The sequence below is a fragment of the Myripristis murdjan genome, chromosome 15, assembly GCF_902150065.1.
Source record: "Myripristis murdjan chromosome 15, fMyrMur1.1, whole genome shotgun sequence".
NCBI classification, from domain to species: domain Eukaryota; kingdom Metazoa; phylum Chordata; class Actinopteri; order Holocentriformes; family Holocentridae; genus Myripristis; species Myripristis murdjan.
Genome location: NC_043994.1, coordinates 15,492,270 through 15,513,957, shown reverse-complemented (window position 1 = coordinate 15,513,957; position 21,688 = coordinate 15,492,270). Strand labels below are relative to the sequence as shown.

Genomic DNA, 21,688 nt, shown 5'->3' with positions numbered 1-21,688 from the left:
GCTTTTAAGGCTCCTGAGAGCTCAGTTGATCACAAATCACCATCCCACCTCATCCCAGCATGTGTCTTATCACTGCTGTCCAACTACTTCGTCCAAATCCAGCTTAGTATGCTTTCTATGGACAAAGTTACCAACATAATGTCACTGCAAAGGCACATTTGTACAATTATCAAGTGTGGAACTTTGTTATTTATTTTTAATCCCTCTAGAGCAGCCCTAAAACACTACAGGACTAGCAGCCTGCAAGGAGGCTGGAAAATATGAATGCACTGCGACGTGGCAAAGTGGATAAGCATGTTTTTGTATCAGCCTCAGAGGAAACGTACAATGTTGGGCGACAGACATAATTTGACACAGAAATTGTACGCCCTATCAATAATCTGGATGCATTGGCGGATGTTTAATTTCTTAAAGATAGTAGCAGAAGCAATATGGAAATGGCCGATCAATATAAAAGAGATACATAGATATGATTAGTAAAATAAGATAAGTATTAGATTCGTGTTTAAATAAGTATTTAAGTATATTTTTAAGTCTCTGTTTGTGGAGACATTTAAACACCATACAGCAGGACAATGACAATTGGAAGGTTTCAGTGCTCTATAGGCTAATGGTCAAATTTTACAGTAAAAGCACCAGGGATAATGTTTCCATTTCATGTAGCCCAACATTATAATATTACGTAATTATCTGCAGAAAATGATATATGAAAGTGTCATATTTAACGTCTGTTCCAGTGCAGATATCTATAGAGCGTCAACTTTGCGCTGACCTCAATTACTGCTCCGAGGCGGGAAGTAGGAAATTCCAAGACGGAAATTCCCAGCTCCCACATCTCCTCTAATGCAGCATCAGCATTGGCCGTGGGACAAAACAGACAGACAAACTTGTAGCTCATAATGCGACAAATGCTCTACAGTCAGCTCAAGCTTGAAGATTTTTAACCAAAAAAGGTATCAAGAAAGGCCTTAATGGCTTTCTTGACATGACCTGCTTATTCTAACATACAGCTGTAGCCCTCAGTGATTTCCAAATAGGGGAACTTGGGACCGAATCTATAGTCTTGCAAAATCTTAATGTGACTTTAATCAGGTTTAAGTGTCCAATCACTTGAAACAGGAACCATTTTCAGATGATTTATTAGTGTGATCAGCATACACAAAGAGGGAATGAGGAAGGAGAGAGAGAGACAGAAAAAGTGAGACAGTACAAGGGAGACAAAGAGATAGGCTCTAGTATGATTCATGATTTTAGCCTAATTCTGCCAAAATAATTCAGCTCAAGGAAATTACTAAATGTTTATAATATGGAGACATTTAGCTTCTCCCTCTGCCTCTCTCGCACATTGTCTGCTGTTTGCCTTTGGCTGGGAACAGACTTTTGACAGATGACTTTGCACATTGTTATTACCGTGCTGAATTTCCAGTTTAATGTTTTTGGAGGATTTGGCTGTAAGAACCAGACCAGTAATTGGATGTATTAGTATAGAATCCATTTACATGAGGATAGTTAGAACCTTCAGGCATATCAAATGTCTTCATCAATCAAAATGAACAAAAGAGCTCAGATTTGCCTTCTTATTTAGTAATGAAAGCCCTGTGGACAGTAGAAGGAACACAATGTTCTGTGTATTAAACCCAACAATTTGGAGTAGTACATGATTAAATATACACTTTAGCAGGAAATATGCAAAATCCTGCCGGGAAAAAAAAAAACCATGTATTTCTTCTTTAATCCAATGCCTCATTTTTTTTTTTTTTTTTTTACATCATCATTTTGCTGTTTGTTGTTGGATTTAAAAACAGCCACCTGTATTGTCCTCACAGCTATGACCAGCCTGACCCTAACATTGTTTTGTGCCGTATGGTTATCTGGCGACTGACGTCAGATTGCACCTATCTGAACTCTCCTGACTGAAAGCAATTCTTATCCACATATCAAAGCCCCGTATAACTCCACATAATATCTGTGATGACAAGTGAAACAATAAGCGAGGTCTGTAGTATGTGAGCGCTGCGTGTGCGTGCCTTGTGCGAACACAGACAGAAATAGACACAAAGAGAGGAAAGTGCAACACAATCAGCTTGAAACAACTCAACATGTTGATGCAGCACCAGCTTTTTTAGCGCTATCTCTTCATCTGTTTGCAAAAAGGTAATAAGCAAAGGAACGGTAATCTTTAAAAAGGATCACACCGTTGCAGTTTCATTTTAACTAACCTGTGATGTGAAAGCTAAGAAGAGCTAAATGCTCAGAGGGTAGGGGTATCAGATATTGAACTGGCTGCGACAAGAGAACAAGGGGCCTACAAAATCCAGGTGGAATTTAAAAACTGTACTACCTTTACACCTTCAGCTCTAATCCCTGCGCTGGAAAAGGCAGCGATGGCCAGCAGAATGTTAGTAATATGGAAATCACGCAGCAGATGGTTTTCCCTACCATGATGCTTTACAGGTCTAATGTATTGCAATGCCATGTACACAGATGATTGATGTCAACACCCTCCTCTTAATCACCCGAGAGGCACACAGCCGCTTGACAATCTGGCAGCCATTTTGGATTCTTCTCTAATGACTAGAGAGCAGACAGGTTGTAGATGATGTTAGCTGACGCCAGTCTCATGGATCACTACCATTCTGTCAGTGATTAAGTGACTCATCTACCTCTAGTAAACAAACCCCCAGTGGACTGTCTTGCATCCATCAAAAGATGCCTTCGACTTTGCTGTGTTGATCTGCGTTGGAGGAAATCCATCATACCTGTAAGGAACAGTGGAGGCGGCGCCGTCTCTGGGGAGATGCGCCATAAGCAAACATACGCAGTTTGCACAACAGCCATACATGTGTAAACACAGGCGTGATGATTTCCCATTACTTTTTTGACAGCAGAAACTTACACCACTTTCAATGTGTTTTACCTCTGGGAAATAACACTAAAATCAAGTTGTTGTTTTTTTCCTAATTTCCGTTTTGTTTTGTTTTGTTTTGTTTTTTTGTTTTATTTTTTCCCAATAAGTCTGGATGACCCTAAAAAAATAAATAAATAGATATTCAAGGGCTGAGAAATATGCTGATATTATATCAATGTTACAGAATTAGATATCTTCAGGGATTTTGGATATTATAAAATTGTGATACAACAAAAGTGTTGTCTTTTCCTGGTTTTAGAGGCTCCATTACAACAAAAGGATGCAATTTTTTTCTGAGCTTATTGTACTGTTTTGTCTGATTTTTATTTACTTCTACCTGCATTGAGACCATATCCACATTAGTAATGACTGTTTATCAAAAATTTTTGTGTGTAAATACGTCATGAAACCAAAAACAGTCATCCCTCCAATACTGTCATAAAATTGATATTGAGGTATTGAGGTAAGATATTGTGATATTTAATTATGTACATATTGTCCTGCAATATTTTCAAAACATGTGATTAAAAAAAATGTGTCAACTGGGGATGTAGAACCGAATCGTAAAAAAACTACCCTACAAAGCTCTGGCCAGTGATGGTTGACCCTCCAGGGAAGCTGAGTGTTACCTGACCATGAGTGTTCATTATATATTGAACTGGTTATGTTACAAACACATCCGCTGTATGAGAGCCATACAACCACACACACACACACACACACGTATATATATATCTATATATATATAGATATATATATATATACACACATGTGTACACACATTTTTTTTTTTTTTTTTTGCAAAAATACTGAGACAAAATACTGAGAAAATTGGAAATGATAATGTTTTTTCCTCTGTAATGTACAAAACAAAACAAAACAAAACTGTGACCTAAAAACTGCAATAGAAAAATACTTTTACACCCCTAGTGTCAGCATTTCTTAACATTACAGTCATGATAAGCTACTGCTAGAAAATGGCCCCTATAAAATTATTTGTTAGGAAATGCCTGATTCCCCCTTCAATGTTGTATCTAAGGTTCTGTATAATAAAACTTGCAGGAATACAGTAAACAGAGATGACATTTGTGTGAATATAGCTGAACAAATAGAGCTTTGAAAACGTTCAGTCTGCATGAGAAATAAAAGACAGAAGAGGACACCTTTTGTTAGTCCTTCAAAGGGCTGATGTGTCTCTGTGAACTGTGTAGAGGCGCATCAGCACAGTCCATTCTGTACAAAACCCAAGCAAGGCACTTCAGCCTTTATTGATAGCTGTGTGAGTAGGAAGAGTGCGGTGATGTAACAGATCTTTCTTAAATTGCATGGGCAGCATTGTTGGTCTGGACACCCCCCGAGGCTCGGTTTGATTTCAGCAGATTAATTTAGCTTCCTCTCTTACGCAACAACATCTCAGCTTTCAAACTAGTCTCGCTGGTCTCGGGATCACCTCTGACTCCCTGCCTGGGTGGGTAGCTACCAAACTGCTCTCCCTTGATACTGGCTTAGAGAGGCAACAGAACTGCTCTTGAACAGATCGTTAAACATCACAATAAGATCTGATATCGGGCAAACTGCATGGTAGCAAGCGATGTTGAGAGAGAGAAAGAGCACAACCCAAAAGACAGAGATGGATGGCACCTTTGATGAATTCCTTAACACAGTATGTAACACTGTAAAAGATGAAACGGACACTGCTGCACGAGAAGCATGTGTTAGATCGAGATTATCCACTGAAAACACAAGCAAACACAAATTTTATTTGACTGTGGCCTTGTTAAAATGTTGCCCTCTCATAGCATACCGCTGCAGCTCGGTGAAAACCTGCCTTCTTCAAAGAGCCATGAATTTAGAGAAACAGTATTATTTTCGGCTTGATGCATTTTCAAGATTTTATCATATAGGCTCTGAATGGGCTTCACACAGACTCTCTCTGTTTTTGTGCAACTTGTTCAAACTTGTTCACTTCAATACAGATTTATTCTGCACTCATCCAATTCGGACAGAAAGGGCTATGGATGCAGATCGTTTGCATTGGGAAGAAAAAGTATTGCAGTCGGACTAACGTGCGCTGCCATGTGATCAGGGACAGTTATATAATTAATCCTCAAAATATGAAAAGCAAAATAGCCGAGTTGACCAGATACAGTTATGCTCTTGGACGACATGAAAGAAATGGAAAGTAAAAGCTGGTTGGGCTAAGTTGCAGGCTATGTCAGCTGGGGAATGAAGGCACCAGTGCAAAATTGGTTAAGCGTCCGTGGAACAACGGTTATCTGTTTTTGGGGAGGAGAACATTTGAATGGTGATCTCTATTCATGCTTTCATTTTCCCAAAATATTGTTGTCTTGGCTGCCGCATTCTTATCACGCTGAGGCATAATCTTCTCATGAGGTCACTAATGTACTATTTAAAGCAGTTTTTTATAGCACTTTTATAGCACTGGTTTACCAAAATTTAATTTCTCTTAAAGTTTTATTTGTTTTTCACATTTACCTCAAATCAAGGTTATCTAAATAAAACAAGTCTCTGCACTCCACAGAGTTTGTTCACAGCAACTCGCTCCATTTGTGCTCAGTGGAAAACAACTGCTGCAGACCTGTAATTCCCACCTGGACAGATTGTGTGATAAAGAACTTTGCTCACAACAGGTGAAATTTGCCTGAATTTATCAGCTGGTGTAGCGTTAATGTCAGACCCCGGTGTAAGCATCATTAAGTATAAGAATGCAACCCTTCTGTTAAAGGAAAATAAGCACATGTGCCAGTTCACAACACCAGACTTTGATGTACCCGCCCATATTTCAGGGACTAAGTGCTTGTTGAACTGCAGCCAACTGCCGAGACAATACTGGGGCTTTGAGATATACCATGCTCTTGACTGGTGACGTTCTCAGGCTACAGAGGAGAGCTGATAGCAAAGTGACCCTCAGCTGACTCAGGGTTAACACTGAACCATCAGTGTGGGCATCAATGTGCCATAACGCTACAGCATTAGGCTGTAGGGCTGCTCCAAGTGTGAACCAAAGGCAAAAATTACACAGTGGTGTCAAAATATAGACAAATAGCTCAGTTTCAATACTGACACAGTGCTGTCGGGATGACTTCCGGTGCTTTCAGACAAGCTCTTTCTTAAACAGTCATAAGTAAAGTGGATAATGATGATTAAGCAAGCTGAGGCAAATAACAGCTAAAACTGCATCACTTTACTATAATGCCACCTTTAAAACCACAAAAAGACAAAACACTGATGCCATATTGCGATATTACCATATCCAAAGGCCCTAGATGATATTTAGTAAAATGTTGCAATCAGAGGTGGAAAGATTATTATAAAGTGGTACTCGAGTGTTAGTACTGTTACTTTGCTGATATTTTACTGAGGTAGAAGCAGAAGTACTGCTGGAAAAGTCTCCTTCAGTAAAAGTAACAAGTAGCCTATCAAATGTACACACGGTTAAAGTTCCTGAGTTACTTTTTCAAAACTGTGACATTGTTAGGTGAGATGTTTTCCATAAAAAAGGATGAGAGAACACGGCTCATAGTTGATTCTCTTAAAGGTGCAGGTGAGGTGAGGACGCTGTAGAGTCAACTGTCAAATTTTTCAGACAAGGAATTTTTAGTTTTTCAAATGTACTGACTTTAAAAGTACAGAAGTGTACAAGGACCAAAAAAATTGCAGTAACACAAGTAAATGTAATTAGTTACTCCCACCTCTGATCACAAAAACACTGATATATTGCCAAATCCTACTTATGTTTCCTAAGTATTTGAGTAAAGACACAAGGCAATATGTTGATGTCCTGTTAAATGCATGAATCTGTGCTGAGGATAGTGGTGTTGTGGTCACACATGGTCCTGTCCTGGCTATCGCTGCATTGTCGTGAGTACAATTCAGAGCTGGAGCCACACACTGAGACATTCCTTTGGTTTGATTGTCTGGGCAAATGGCCCCAGACGTGTGAGTACCTGACATCATCCCTCCTCTTGTCTGTCGAAGAACAAGAGCTGTGTGCTGGTCACCACCACAAGGCCACTGAACTCCAGATAGTGGCACTCTGGTGCTGGATACTGAACCGCCCATCACTAGATAGCACTGTCAACTTCCACCACAAGAAATGAGGTTAAATGACACTATCTACACAATATGGGAGCCTCTTCTATTTTTATTAGTGCCGATGACAGCTTCTATTCTTTAAAGAGATGCAGTGCACTTCGTGGAAATGGTTATAAATAAGTGGTTATAAATAAGTAAGGTATTAGAAAGGATTCCTGATCATCCATTTTGCATAGTTTTGTTTTGACTGCCAGCTGTTTTCATCACATGATGAGTTCAACAAATGTATTTCAATCTTAAGTGTAAACATACCACCGATAAATCTATCAGTGCAGTGGAAAACCACTGCTAATGATTCAGCAGTAACTATTTACTCTTAATTTCTTCTATCTAAGGGCCCATCAAACAGGATCGTGAACTTCTTACTGCGGATTTCAGACATTGTGAAATTCCCCTTTAGGAACGTTTCTTTGATACTAATGACCGTAGTAACTATACAATTTCCCTAATCTCCCACCATCTTTTTTTCCACTGGGCTATTTGGTGCATGTGGGAAAAGTGTAGCAGCTGTATATAACATCACCTATGACGATTCACACTGGAAAACATCACATGCAGCACATTTCCAAATGAAAAGCAGTTTTTGGTTTTGGTACTTTATATTACATAAAGCACTGAAAATTGCTACTCAATCCAAAATAGAGATTTAAGATACAAATTAACTTCAAGTCAGCTACTACTGATAGATTCATCATCTCTCAGAGAGAATCTCCTCAACACTTGCTGACAAAAAGCTGGTCTAGCTCTGAAAGCAGGACTCACCTAGTAGCTGGACCCCTCGGGTGAGGCCGTAGACGTCTATGAGAGCCCAGAGGGGTTCGGAGGCATGAACCCCACTGAAGAACAGCATGGGACTGGACTCATTGATTCGGTAGAACACCCGGCCCTTCTTGTCCACCCAGAAGGAGATAATGTTGCCCTCGTTGGAAAGCTCCTCGGGCAGGGCTTTTGCCCAGAAGCCGCTCTGAGACACCAGGTCAGGACAGGCGTACTTAGGCAGGTTGTCTGGATTGATCCTGGACGGGTCTTTGGAGGTGAAGCCGAGCCGCAAAGCACCACTCCAGCAGCACTGTTTTTTAGTAATCTGGAGAGCATAATTTTGTCAATGAGGACATTTGGGAACAAACTAGATCTGTAATACTAAAGGTTTTTGTGTTATCTGTGTCACGCCGAAAACAACCCATCTGTCATACACAAGGACTAAGATCAGGTACCCTGGTATGTTTATCGCCTGCAAAGTTGCTATTTTTGTCTTATTTAGAACCTCTATTAACATTGCATTTGCCGTGCAAGATAACAGTATTCCTCACATGGCAATGCTTGCCTTGCTCTCTCACTTTTGAGACATAGATGGCCTGATAGGTGAAATGGAAACTTGTTCTAAGCTGCTGCTTTGGCCCACACAGGAGTAGAGAGAAAACAAGAAAAAAAAGCTCAGCAGAGCGGAGAAAAGTGAAAGGACAGAGCAAGAAACAGAAAGAGAAAGGGCAAGAGAGTGAGACAACAGAGTGTTTTGGTAGTGACTTGTTTTTGTAGGTCAACCTGGACGTTACATTGACCGATGGGTTCCTTTTCCATATTGCTTGCAAAAATTTCACGAAAACAAGCTCTGTGGCAAACAAAGCCTTATGACACTTCCACCTCCAAAAACCATTACCACCATTGTAATTTCAGTATAGCAACTTCTTAGCAACTTACTTTTTCAAGCACATAACACCTTAACATTTTCCTGCTGAGATGTTAATGGTTCTCTTAGCCTTATGTTAACCAACGGCCATGTTTTCTACCCTGAAAACCCCATGGGATAAAAAATTGTTGGAAATCAGGACAGGGTACCCATGGCTCAAAAATGCTAACTTGCTTTCGGGACTTAAGACTTTAAACTGTAAACTTTATAAAGAGAATTTTAAAAAAAAATGAGAGACCCTTGCCCATGGTTTAGTAACTGCGAGGTTTCCTGTTTACCTTCAGCCGAACTTGCTCATACAGAGCGATAGGTCTGTTGCTGAAGGTGATGGCATTGCAGAAGCTGGCCTGTCTCTTGACGGTCCTCTGGGACATATCCATTACTATCTGAGAGCCTTTGGCGCTCGGGTGGAAGAGCAGCGGGAAGGAGGACAGGCTGCCACACTGCTGAACAGGTAGAAAACGCTTGGGCTTGTGGTGACATCGGTGGGATGTGGTCGGAAAAGGCCCGTTCAGAGAATCTAGGTGGAAAATCAGACGAATTATGAGAAATATACAAGAGAATCATGCTTAGATTGGTTAGGCTGATGAGCTGAAAATGCATTACTGAATAATTCATTGTGCAGATAAGATTTTAAATGCCCCAGTCTTACAGATTTGAATAGTCCAAGCACTCTGTACCACAGCAAGCTTTGTTTTATACAATAAACTGCAATGTCATGAGTTTGAGTTCAGGCTGTGACCTGCTGTCACATGCTATTTCTTCTCTCACATTTTCACCTGTTACTATAATTTTCTATTCAGTAGAAATGCGATAAAACAGTCTAACACGCAGGTTCTATTTCCAAGTTCTGAAGGCAGCACATTACGACCACGTACCTCGACATGAAAGTGCACCGTGCCAGGTAATTTAAATACAAATTTCTCCTCAAATGACAAAAAACAAAGGCAGAATTGCTCTCACGGTGCTCGAGGAGAAGAGCGCAGCTGTGAGAAGTTGTTACGAAATGTGGTAATTTCAGTAATTGGTAATTTCTGCTAACACACTACTCTTTTTGTTATTCTACATCTTGCCAAATTTGAAGTGCTTGGTGTTTAAGCAGTTTGTTTCTCACTGTGCGGGGAAATATTTGGTGCTGAAGAGGAAAAGAAGAGGAGGAGGAAGAGATAGAGTGGATTGATAAAAAAGTAACCTAAGACAATTATAGATGCTGTAATTACAAATTCAGCGCCACAGTAACAGATTTTAGGACAACTATGTAAAGGAATGTATATGGTCAAAGCAACTGCTCTGGTGGTGAGGGTTGGGCATTATGGGTAACCCTAGATGTAGGTCATGTTTGTCTGACTGCCCTGGGAATGCATCAATCACAATCTTAATGAATGAGTGTCAAGCAGCTGCCAGCAAAAACAATGCCATAGCCTATGTGCCTTAACAGGGTGAAATAAACCTGAGTGACAATCCGTACACAAAAATCATCACCACCAAGTTTTGTTTTGGCCAAAGTGACTTCGCTGGTTTGACGAAAAGCCGAAATAAGAGTGGACCCACTTGAGAATGTCTGACTCATAATGTGTGTCCTAATGTGAGAAAAAATCCCAACAAATACCCGTGTGAATCACAACTGCTTAATGTTTAATGCTGTGTTTTTCACATCTGTGTTTTTGGTGAAGACTGATAAGGAATTTGCTCAAAGCCTTTATGCACACCAATTTCACAGTCACTCCCTTTCCACTCCTGCTTGATAAGCTGAATTCTCTTTCCCCATTCATGTTTTCCCACTGCTCTTCAAAGTGCTACACCATGGGGTTGCGGAGGTATTTTGAGGTGCTCTGAAACCCTCCTACACAACTTGCTCTTTTTAAACGTATACGGTCCCATTATATAAAAATGATGCATTAAATCCGCAAAAAACATTGACCGACTGAAAGCTACAGTATACTTCATGATATTTGACACAGTTGTTCTCTGCACTTCAACACCACGGTCCTCAATGTACAATCATTTAAAGGGGCTGACGTACCGTGGATTCAAGCCAACCTACCAAGACTGAAAGTCAAAGGAATCGTTAGACCTACATTAATCAAGACTTGGCCTTGGACTGCTTATATTGTGACACCGACATTTGTATTTGTGTGATGGAAATAGACTATGACACATGCTCTTACTAAAATACAGTTATTCTTGTGATTGCCCTCAAAGGGTCAAGAGCTTTATGATGTGCCCAAGAGACAAATCAATTAAGGCAGTCGGTCAGGACTGGCAACAACTCATCATGTGGCTTTAGAGAGGAGACCACAGGATGTTGCACAATCATCACGGTTTCAGTGGAGTGTGCAAGTGCAGTGGTTGACAACACAATTTTCATCCGTGCATGTCAGACAAAAAGGAAAAGAAAAAAAATTGAGGTGAAGCTACAATATAAAAAAAAAAAAAAAGAATGAGAATATTTTCAATTAGGTGTCCTTGTCACATACTTCAGCAGAGAGGTTTCCTTGTTGTTAAAGCACATTCAAATGGCCTTTGCCAAATGCTCTGCATGTTGGGAAAGTACAGTGCATTTGTTCAAGCAAAGTCTGGTGTCTTGAGGTCCTCGCATGCTCTTGTAACTCGAGAACAATGTCGAATTGTTGTCTATGCACAGCAATAGTCTAAAATGAAGTCATAACATATCCCTCAACCATACTGTGTCCGTGATGTCATGTCATAGTGATGTCCTCAGGAGAACACAACAAGAGTGTAATTGTGCTCAATCACAGACTGAAGTACAAGGCTGAATACAATTTTCCTTGTATGGTCTGAGGACAGCACAAAAACCTCAAACAGCGCAATAGCAGACATGCCTCACCATCTAATGAGGATTCAGACTCTCTTTCCTTTTTAATATATTAACATCACTTCTTCCGCCATGAAATGAAATCCTCCTTTATCCAGCAGCTCATCTTTTCAGGAATTAATTCAAACCGCCTTATTTTCAAATCCCGATCATTTATGAGTGTGTATACAGGCTTCATGATCAGACAGATAACTTAACACATGAAAGAGTGCATAAACCGTAAATGAAGTCAAATAAATAATTAAAGCCACAGATAAATGAAAGTACCAAAAGTTGAGGAACATGACAGCAGCGCTGCTGATCAGTGCCCACATCACTGATGACACAGTGACTGCCTGTGTCTATACAGTCATGCAACCTGACAGAGATGTCAAGGCTAACGCTGAGCAGAGGCCTGCAGTGATAAAGAGGTGCCACGTCAGATGCACAGGTTAAGGAAGGATAATGTTACTTGGTGCACCACCGCACACATTGTGACTGACTTTGCTGTCATTAATTGTAAAGCACAAACAATGGAGAGACATAGAGCGGCCCTGGTTAGTGTCACCTGGCCTCCTACGCAGATCTTCTGCATTTTATCCCCAGGCCTGGTCTTAGTAAGACACCTCAACAGAGGCCCTAATGTGGAGTGACGTTAGTATCAAGACTCGATGGCCCTCTGTTGTAGGAGTCGCACTCACAGGCAGCATCATAAAGAGCCAGGAGGCATACATGTATGGTTTCATTTATTTATTTAATTAATGTTTTGATTGTTTGTTTGCTATAGTAATATGTCATATCTTGTGTTCATTTAATAAAAAAGTAAATAAAAGTGACCCTCATGTGCTACAGCTTTACATCTTCCTGTAATCACTACTGTGTACCATAAATGGTAACTTTTTGAGATACTAGTGCGGTACCTTGTCGTATCCATTTGGTGTCAGGTTATGAGCTGGAAAGATCCAAGGAGTCAATAGAAAAGATGATGAATATATCAGTATGCTGAAACAATCAATTCACAGATTTTGAGGTTAGGTCATTGTATTGCTCTTCAAGAGAACAACTTTGTCTCATGACATACATAAGCAAAGGGTGCTGACAGGGATGTGTGCATTTGCTCTGCAATGCAATGTCTTGCCAGCTGGATGACGCATCTCTATCTAAATTCCTCTAGATCTCATTGTGACTGTAAGATTTTAATTTGGTCCTTGTTGAACTTTTTATGTCTTAAACACCTGTGGATAGTTACCTTTAGAGGCCAACTGATGGCCTTCAAAGGTTACTACCCAACATACATAATGAGCAGTATCATAAATGTACATAAGAGTCCCGTGTGGTCCCTAATAATCACTGACACATCTTACCCTTAACCCTTACCTGATTTAAATAACAACATCTAAACCTCAATAACACTTACCACACTATAACCTGTGACCATACACACATCCTCTGCATTGGGTTGCTTCAACAAAACACAAAACCAACAGGAAGCCTTATTTCCCCATCACACTTATAGGCTTCTACTTGACTGCTATATGGCAGATTTATAGGATCAGCATCAACTAATGCAATATAGGACATCTAGTGATCAGTGGGGAAAAAAAACACCAACTAGTAACATGAAAAATCAAGTCACCACACCCTCACAAATGTGCTGAACTTACTATAAGTCTACCTCATCATTCCAGGAAATGTCTGACAAGTCTGACAGTCTGAAGTCTGACAAATGTGAAATGGAAAAAGCAATTTGCAGCATTTCAGACATGCACAGTTGAACGAGGACCTAATAAAGATAATACCTCCGCTTAGTTACAACAATACATGCAGATACTTGTCTCTTGCCTCTGACAACCATGAAAAAAAAAAAAAAAAAAAAAAAAAAAAAAAAACACTTGTTACACTGCTTACCAACAAAATGAAACGCATGTAACTTGCACTAGTTCACTTGTGACTGACAGGTAAATGGGCAACATGGAGGAAAAGTGATGCCAACAGGGCTTATTTACCCACTGGCCTACTTGGTATCTGCCAGGTGTGACTTTAACATCTAGAATGTGGCAGATGAAGAGGAGGAAGAGGAGGAAGAGGAGGAAGGAGGAAGAAGAAGTTGTTTCCAATGCGCTGAGATACATATCACAACAGGAAAAACACTTAAAACACCTTTAACATTGCACTGAAAAATAGTTTCATGCTTTCCCACAGTTTACTTGATCTTGATAAACAAATTGGGAGTTAATGGTCACATGGTCGGTAACAACTTGACTACAGCAGCACCTTAACTCTTCATTTGTGCTATATTTTCATAATAACAGGCAGCCTTTACAGTACTGTAATATCAAGCGTGGGTTTAGAGGCAGGCTGCACAAGCATGCATGCATGCAACTTCTTTTTTATCCCAATTAGCTTCCATTTGACAAGAGCATGGGTTTTACGACATAATATATTTATAATATCCCACAGGATGTCAAATATCCTTACCGTAAAAGGTATTTCTGGTTATCTGACCTCCCATGGCTGGATGCAAGGTGAGTTCACCTCCTCTCTGACTGCCGGTGGATCCAAAATATTCACGGGGAGCTGCGCGTCGCCAGTGCCAGCATAATACCAACACGACGCCGTTCACCGAAGTCCCAGCACGGTTTCCGCGGCAGGTTGTGCCTGTCCAAGCGCTCCTCGAAATTAGACAGGCGGCTCAGCCAACGGATACGCAGCTCCTGTCCATGCAGCGATCACATTGAAATTAACATAAATGATGGTTGTGGAGGTGGGGCTTCCCAGGACTATTAACGCTATAGCTACCAAAGTGGTGACTTTAGGAGCGTCACTGTTTCTGCATGTGCCTGTGCTGTGACCTCAGCTGTGTGTTTATAGTGCCTGCTATTTCCAATTGTATCACTGTAATATTCCCTTTAGTATCTCTACAGACAGTTATAAAGGGTATTCAGTAGTAACGCCATTCTTTGGGGTATTAGAATATTCCCATAATATCTATATCGGTATATATTTGTCCGATATACAGTAACACCAGTTTTCTTAATGTCCCATGACATCACTGTAACAACACTGTAGTATCCCTATAGGTATTTAACCTGTGTCCGGTATGAAATACTGAGTTTGCAGTGACTCTACATCAGATTGCATGGTATTGTTTGAAACTCCTACTTTTGCTGTTTCCCAGTGGGGACTTTTTGTTTTGCATGTGATTTGTTTGTGGTGTCCTTCTGCAATTTATTCGAGGATTAATATTGTTATTTTTGTGTGGGCTCCCAATTACTGATGTTATTTTTTCCTTAAAAGCAAAGGGCTAATTTCCTTGTCATTAGTGTATTTTCATGCCTGCTGCCAGAAGTCCATTTCACCATCTCTTGATGTTTCCCACAAAGAACATGTACATTTACACTTATTACAGAACCCCAGATGATGAAAACTTGAACACAAGGTTTTTATGATCCCTCTATGCTGCACATGGGGAGATAAGAGTGCAGAGTAAACTCTTTGATCAAAATAGTTGTTCTTACACTTTGTCTCCTACTGGGAAAACTCTACTGAATGAAACAACAGTGACATAACACTCATAATCACTTTGGTTCATGACTGACTGGAAACCCCCTGATGGGTCCCGGTTTGGGAAACACTCTGCTGTAGTTTACGAGAAAAATAAATGGAACTTTCCGTACCTCAAATAGTTTAAAGCTGCCTTCCACTGTTTGCAAAACACAGACATGTCATGCTGGTGTTGCTTACAATAACTGTAGATTTGCTTGGTGTATGGGTTCTAGCTAACCCTAACCCTGACCCTATCCGAAGCCAAACTGTCTTTATTTAACTTTTTTTTTTTCCCAGGATGTACTTGGCAGTATGTGTTAAGATGAAAGCTGATGCATTTTGACAGTCTTAGCTGTGGAACCACAATGATGACCATGCAGAGACACAACTGGCTCCAGGCTTATCTTGATGCTGGAACTGAGAAATTGGGCTAGAACACCAAAACAGCAAGGTTGTGTGGTGAACACGCACAAACAACTCTCATGTCATATAGGTCAACAGCAACTTCTTCTTCCACAAGACTGACAATTTACATTTTGGGCATGTAAATCACAGTTTTCTCCCAAAGTGTTTACCGTGAGAAACTCAGATTCCAAGATCACAGTCATTGCAAACAACCAATAGTGAGGAAGGTGATGCAATGCAATCTCATGGATTTGTCTCTCAAGTGTAGTCTAACACATTTTCCAGAAAGATAACTGCAGTTTTATTACTTCCTCCTTTTGCTAAAGTAAAGGAAGCACTTGTTCTCTGCAGTGTCTGGCTTCAGAGATTGGCACGATGGTCATGATGGCTGTGGTCCCCGATGGGCACCTCTCACGATCTGCCTTGTCGCCTTAGCGTTTACATAACCCATGTCGGCAGCCAGGCCTGTGAGATACTGCATTGGCTTGGCAGCGTGAGCGATATTCTCATGCTGTTTACATAAACTGATTGTGGTTAACTTGTCTTGACTGTCTGTAAGCAATTTCCAATGAGGATAAAGACATAACATTGGACAAGTGTTTCTCAATGCAATGTTTTACATGGTGCTTTTAGAAGGAAACGGCCAAATACACAGTATCTGCTGTCTCAGGACACCGAGGTGAACCAGAGAAAGTGTGAACAGAACACTTAGGAATTTATGGCATAGCCCCTGTAGCTATCACAGTCATTCTTAATGGAGTTTGACATGCCACCTGATCTCTGGGCTGTCAAAATCTGATTGGCTATTCTGTAATACAAGGAGAAGTGATGTTCCATGTGAAATGATATAACATGATGCCTTTTGTCTCATAATATTCCCAAAACACCATGCTATAAATCGTTCTGATGGGCTACAAGTAATTTAATAACTGTCAGATATTGATTATAAAAGAGAAATAGCCAACTCTTTTAGTGTACAGCTAACTTAGTGCATCACAGTGTTTAATGTTCAAAAATATGTACAGCATATTGTCCATCACAATCTCACGGAAGTCCCATAGCACGTGTACATTGATCACCGCAGTTTGACAGTGTAAGAATACCTTCAATTCAAAAATATTATTATTTATCATCAATATCATTATCACAACTCATTTCAGGTTTGAGGGGACGAGAACATACCTTTCACATACATTGGGCTGAATTTACATGATGTAACCCTGACAGAACAGGTTGACACCTCCTCCCACAATAGATTATTTGTAGATGGGCGCCTGGCAGGCAGCAGCTGCCTGGTGGGGTGTGCTGGCATGGGGCCTTCTGCGGACATCTTGACAGCCTTGTTTGAGGCAGCCATGTGCACGCTTGTTCTCTTCGAGAGGATCCATGTCAAACAAAAACAGTATTCAACTCAGAGTTTGGCCCCTCGCCCTGGGGCCATGTGCAAAACATTACAACGCAACACAAGAGCATCATATGATCCTCGACAGGAGGCAACAGTTGAAAATCAACCTGAGCCAGCGGGTAAATTAAGAGGTGAAAAGGGGTAAAGAAATCAAGCTGACACAATGACAATGCAAAGTGACAGGGACACAACAAAGATAATCACAGCGGAAGTTGTGTGTGTTTGTAGTCACAAGTTCAGACAAGAGTTACAGTATCAAGGAAAAGTGTATTGATCATGAGATTGTCCTCAGGCACACCACATATCTGAGGATACATTATCACACACTGGAAGATACACTGGAGACTCACAACAGCCACTGTTAATAAAAATGATGTTACATCAGTGCATTCTCTTAATTCACTTCATCAGTTTCCATCACATGCATGCCTTTTCCCCCACTTTGATAGACAGTTGTGCAAATGCTTCAGATATTTTGGCTGCAATCGATCGTGGATCTGACTTGAGAAACATAAAAGCTTTATAAGCTGCGTTTTAGACTTTATTTAGCGCAGTGCTCAATGGTGTGCAGCAGCCCGGAGAATGTGGGATCGAAGGATCATCACCGGAATGATGATGTGTTTAATGAACCGATTGGACTATGGAATGACTCATAGGGAAGCAGGCGTGTTTCTGTATACTGTCAGACCAGCTAGAGCAACATTCAAGAATACCTTATTTATTCAATTTGGTTGCATGATTTCTAAAATGTTCTTAATGAGAGGGAATGCTATTCATACCATTTTTTTTTTTTTTTTTTGTGGTCTTATCAGTTAACTAAACGACTGCCTAAAAGCTGCTTTGATCAGTATGGTAGATCATTTAGTGGCACACTTGATAGGATCAGCAAAAACATCTTGACAGCCTTGTTTGAGGCAGCCATGTGCTAGCAAAAAATAAGTTTTGTAATTCTGAATGTACGTGTGTGGTGTGTGGTTGCGCTTGCTGCTCTACTTTGTCCATAAGTAAAGAAATAATTTTAACATCACTTATTATATGTATGGCACTGTATTTATTGTACACATGCATTACATTGATTAATTTCATAATTTCCATTCTGCGTCATGCTGGCTCCAGTGAATAAAAGCAGCTCTTCACTGATAAACATGGTGTTCAATTGATATAGGAGCTTCACTTCTGTATGTGAGGTTTTGTGAGATGCTTCACTGAATGTCAGCACCTGAGGGATTATGGTGATTTACAGCGGGTCTGCTGTACTCTGCTACATATTACTCTCCTGGCTTTTTACCTCCTTGTGGTGTAGGGGGAGCTACACTGAAAATACATTGAAACTTTGAAGCTACAGCAAAGCTACCCTAAGGAGAAATATAGTTACCTAAAGCTACTAAGCTGCATGCCTCTTCCATGATCACCTGCAGACGTCATGCTTGACTGGTGAGAGCAGACATGTAGACTGGTCGCTGTCACATGGACACTATGGCAATTACATGTAGAGAGTTTTTTTTTTTTTTTGTTAATTATTTTCTTTACATAATGGAGATGTTCACCCCATTATCTGCGCACCTCCATGTGACTCAAAACTCCACTGAACTTTGTACAACACCAAGCACCTGGCAAACTAATACTCCAATAGTTCCACCTCAGTCTTTTCCCAATCGACTGGATTGCTTTAAACCTCCAAAAAGCGTGTGGGTTTAAATGTCCAATACTTACCTCATTATCTCTTATTTTTTCCTCACTGACAATGCTTTGTTCTCGATGCTGCCAGCAGTCACACCGGTCCGCCAGATCACATGGAAAATATAGCAGATAGAAGGAAACTTGGATAAAACTGATAGACCTTTAAAAAAAAAAAAAGGAATCTGAAAAAAAAAAAAAAATGCCCCATTAACTTCAAAAGTTTATTTGTTCAGAAGTTTCTCTCACTGTGGATATATTGGTCCTGCAGTATATGTCAAGGTGATGTGTGTATTAAAATGCTTCTTTATCTTAGTAATATACCACACAGTTGATATATCCAGTTCAGAGTAAAGTCTGTATGCTGCACTGCTGTGTGGGAGACACTCTGCCTATACTTAAATAGTACTATGTTTACCGCCTCACTTTCTCAGCGGCGGAAATGCAATTTGAGTCTCCCTTCCTGATGTACAGTTCATTTACTTTGTTGGTAAAATTAGCAACTGGGTGGGTAATCTCTGTGCTGCATGTCTGCCTATGGATTTATCAGGTTGCAATAAATATATGTACTACTATATGGGGTGGTGAGTAGTGCACAGCTTTATTTCAGTGATTTAATTGCTGCAATGTCATATTTAAAGCCTCATATACGCCAGTTTCTCTTCCAGGGAAGATAAGTGTCTAAAATTATTGTATTTATTCCCCTTTTTAATCCATAGAGCCTGCAGACATATTAAAAAAGAGAATATTCATATTTTATCTGAGGATTCAGTCAAAATGAAATAAACACACTGCTAACAAGCCATCAATAGAATAGCCTATATTTCAGCAAAAAAATTCCACTCATAAATGCTACTAAATGATTTACTGTTCATTTATGTACCAGCAATTCTTCAGCCAAGACGAGACACGATACTTCTCAGTCCAACCTCTGGAGAGCCTTTTGTATTTGCTGTGAGTGTCATTTTGTTTAGTCTGATGTCTTTTACTGTGAATGTTGGGTTAAAGGAACGCCTTGAAAATGAGACGGCTCATCTCAAGGTGCAAAACCTCTCACAAAATTAGGAACTGAAAAGATTTTCATTATCATTGTGTATCATTGTGAATGTGCGGGATCATCTGGATCTTGTGATGCATTTCTTTCTTTGTGGAAGTTGTGGAGCGACACACTGAACTTATGAATAAGACAGCGGTTGCAACCCAAATAAAGACTGGATGTCAGCCATCATTTGATAGTCAGATATGATTGCAGCATCTGAGATGTTTTGCGTCACTTTAATGACTATGGAGAGCCCAGATGATTACACGTTATTGTTATTATGACCACTGATCTTACCTTCAGACGTCTGAAATCTATGCCACATAGAGCATTCTCCCATCATCATAGATCCCCCATCTCTAGTTATGTGAATAGAAGTGAGGAACAGTATGGACTCAATTTCCCACTGGTATGTATACCTCATGATCTAATAATCCAATCAAATTAAACTTGCAAAATGATGCAGTGATGATGGATAATGAAAGAACTGATCTGTAAAGTATTCGTTGCAATTCGGCAAACAGTGGTTATACAGAAACCACAATTACACTGGGGTATGCAAAGTGAGAGCTTGCTAATTAAGTGATAGATCTTTTCAGGGAACTTTTGCAAGTGTGAGGTTATTGTTTGTTCAGGCCCTGGGATCACTGAAGTTAGCTGGAGCTGAAATCAAGCACCATCCATTCCACAGATGTTCCCATCTGCTCAGTATGTAGTTCATCTGATGCAACACAACACAGCACATGAATCCAGGACAGCGTGTATTTTTTTCCCCCCTCAAACAGCAGCTACATCTATTCAGCCGAGCATTAACTATACAAGCATTAATAGGGAATGAAGCCCAGAAAACTGCAAGCCCTCTCCCATAAGGCCAACCAAAATGCAGTTTCAACTCTCATGACTCATTACTTTGGTAACTAACTGTCAGTTTTGGTTATTTAATAATAGAGCGGTTTGGTATTGTGTGAAACAAGGATACACTTCTCTCATAGCGCCTTTTCTACTTAGCATGGAATCCCCTAAACCTATGAACATCGCTGCGAAGAAGAAGAGAGAGCAGGACTCCTGTTTACAATCTTTCTACCCTTGTTAGCACTGTATTATAAACTGTTTAAACCTTCACCAATATAGAGCCTGTTAAGCATTGTTGGACTAGAGATGGACTGCAAACACATCAGAATGCAAACTGAGGCGCAAAGAGTAAACCAACCATGAATGAAGCATGTTTATAGTGAAATATAACATTTACAATCAATAAATATTTAAGCTGGTCCCCTAAGCCTTAGTCTAATGCATAATTAAAGCACTTTACATAAACTCATAATGTTGTGGGGACCATAAAGCACATAAAACAAACTTGAGTGTCTCCATATACTCATGAGACATAAACAGAGTTACAGGTTCCTACACCAACAACCACAATACTGGCCTCTATTTCTTTGAGTGGTGATAATGCTGAATAATATAATTATAACTCAGTATAATTTCATCAATATCATTTACCTGATCTTTAAAATGGTTTAGCTCTTTTATCATGCAATTTAAATATCTAAGATGTAGTTGCTCGGTGGTGGAAAAACAACTAGAAATTGTTACTCAGATAAGTGTATTGTTACTTTGGTGATATTTTAAGTATTTTTAAGCTGAAGTAGAAGTACTATTGAAAAACAAGCTTAAGTAAAACACAACTCAATGTGAAAAGAACTCAGACTAAAAGTTACCGAATTGTTTTTAAGACTAACTCCATGCAATTCTATAGAGAGTTCAACGTTCAAACGACATTATTTCACCTTACAAAGAATAAAAAGTACAACAAAAGCTTAAAAAAGTGCACCAACAAAGTAAAGCCAGATTTCTTCTCTCATCTAAGCTGACTGACTCTTTGCCATGAAAGGCTTCCTTTTTTTTCTGCTGAATTTGACAGTCACAGTAGAGAAAGACAGGAGAGGCAGGGGAGAGAGAGGAGATGACTCAGCCTTGATAAGGAGTACGCACTCTACTATAGGTGAGCTACCGGGGCGCCCCGCTGGTCCCGTTGCTTATTGAGAGCCTAAATCTGTACTTCGTAGTAGATGTGATTTTGAATGTGG

General features: G+C 40.0%; 1 protein-coding gene across 1 annotated transcript in view; it reads right to left on the bottom strand.

Moving 5' to 3' along the window:
• Positions 1-14,221, bottom strand: part of LOC115373101 (E3 ubiquitin-protein ligase NEURL1-like) — a 29,016-nt gene extending 14,795 nt beyond the window's left edge. The window contains exons 1-3 of the mRNA XM_030071359.1: positions 14,005-14,221; positions 8,990-9,231; positions 7,787-8,108 (exon numbers count right to left, since the gene is read on the bottom strand). Of these exons, the coding sequence (XP_029927219.1) occupies positions 7,787-8,108; positions 8,990-9,231; positions 14,005-14,038 (598 nt within the window). The 5' untranslated portion in view covers positions 14,039-14,221. The remainder of the gene's footprint in view (positions 1-7,786; positions 8,109-8,989; positions 9,232-14,004) is intronic.
• Between the last annotated feature and the right edge of the window lie 7,467 nt (positions 14,222-21,688).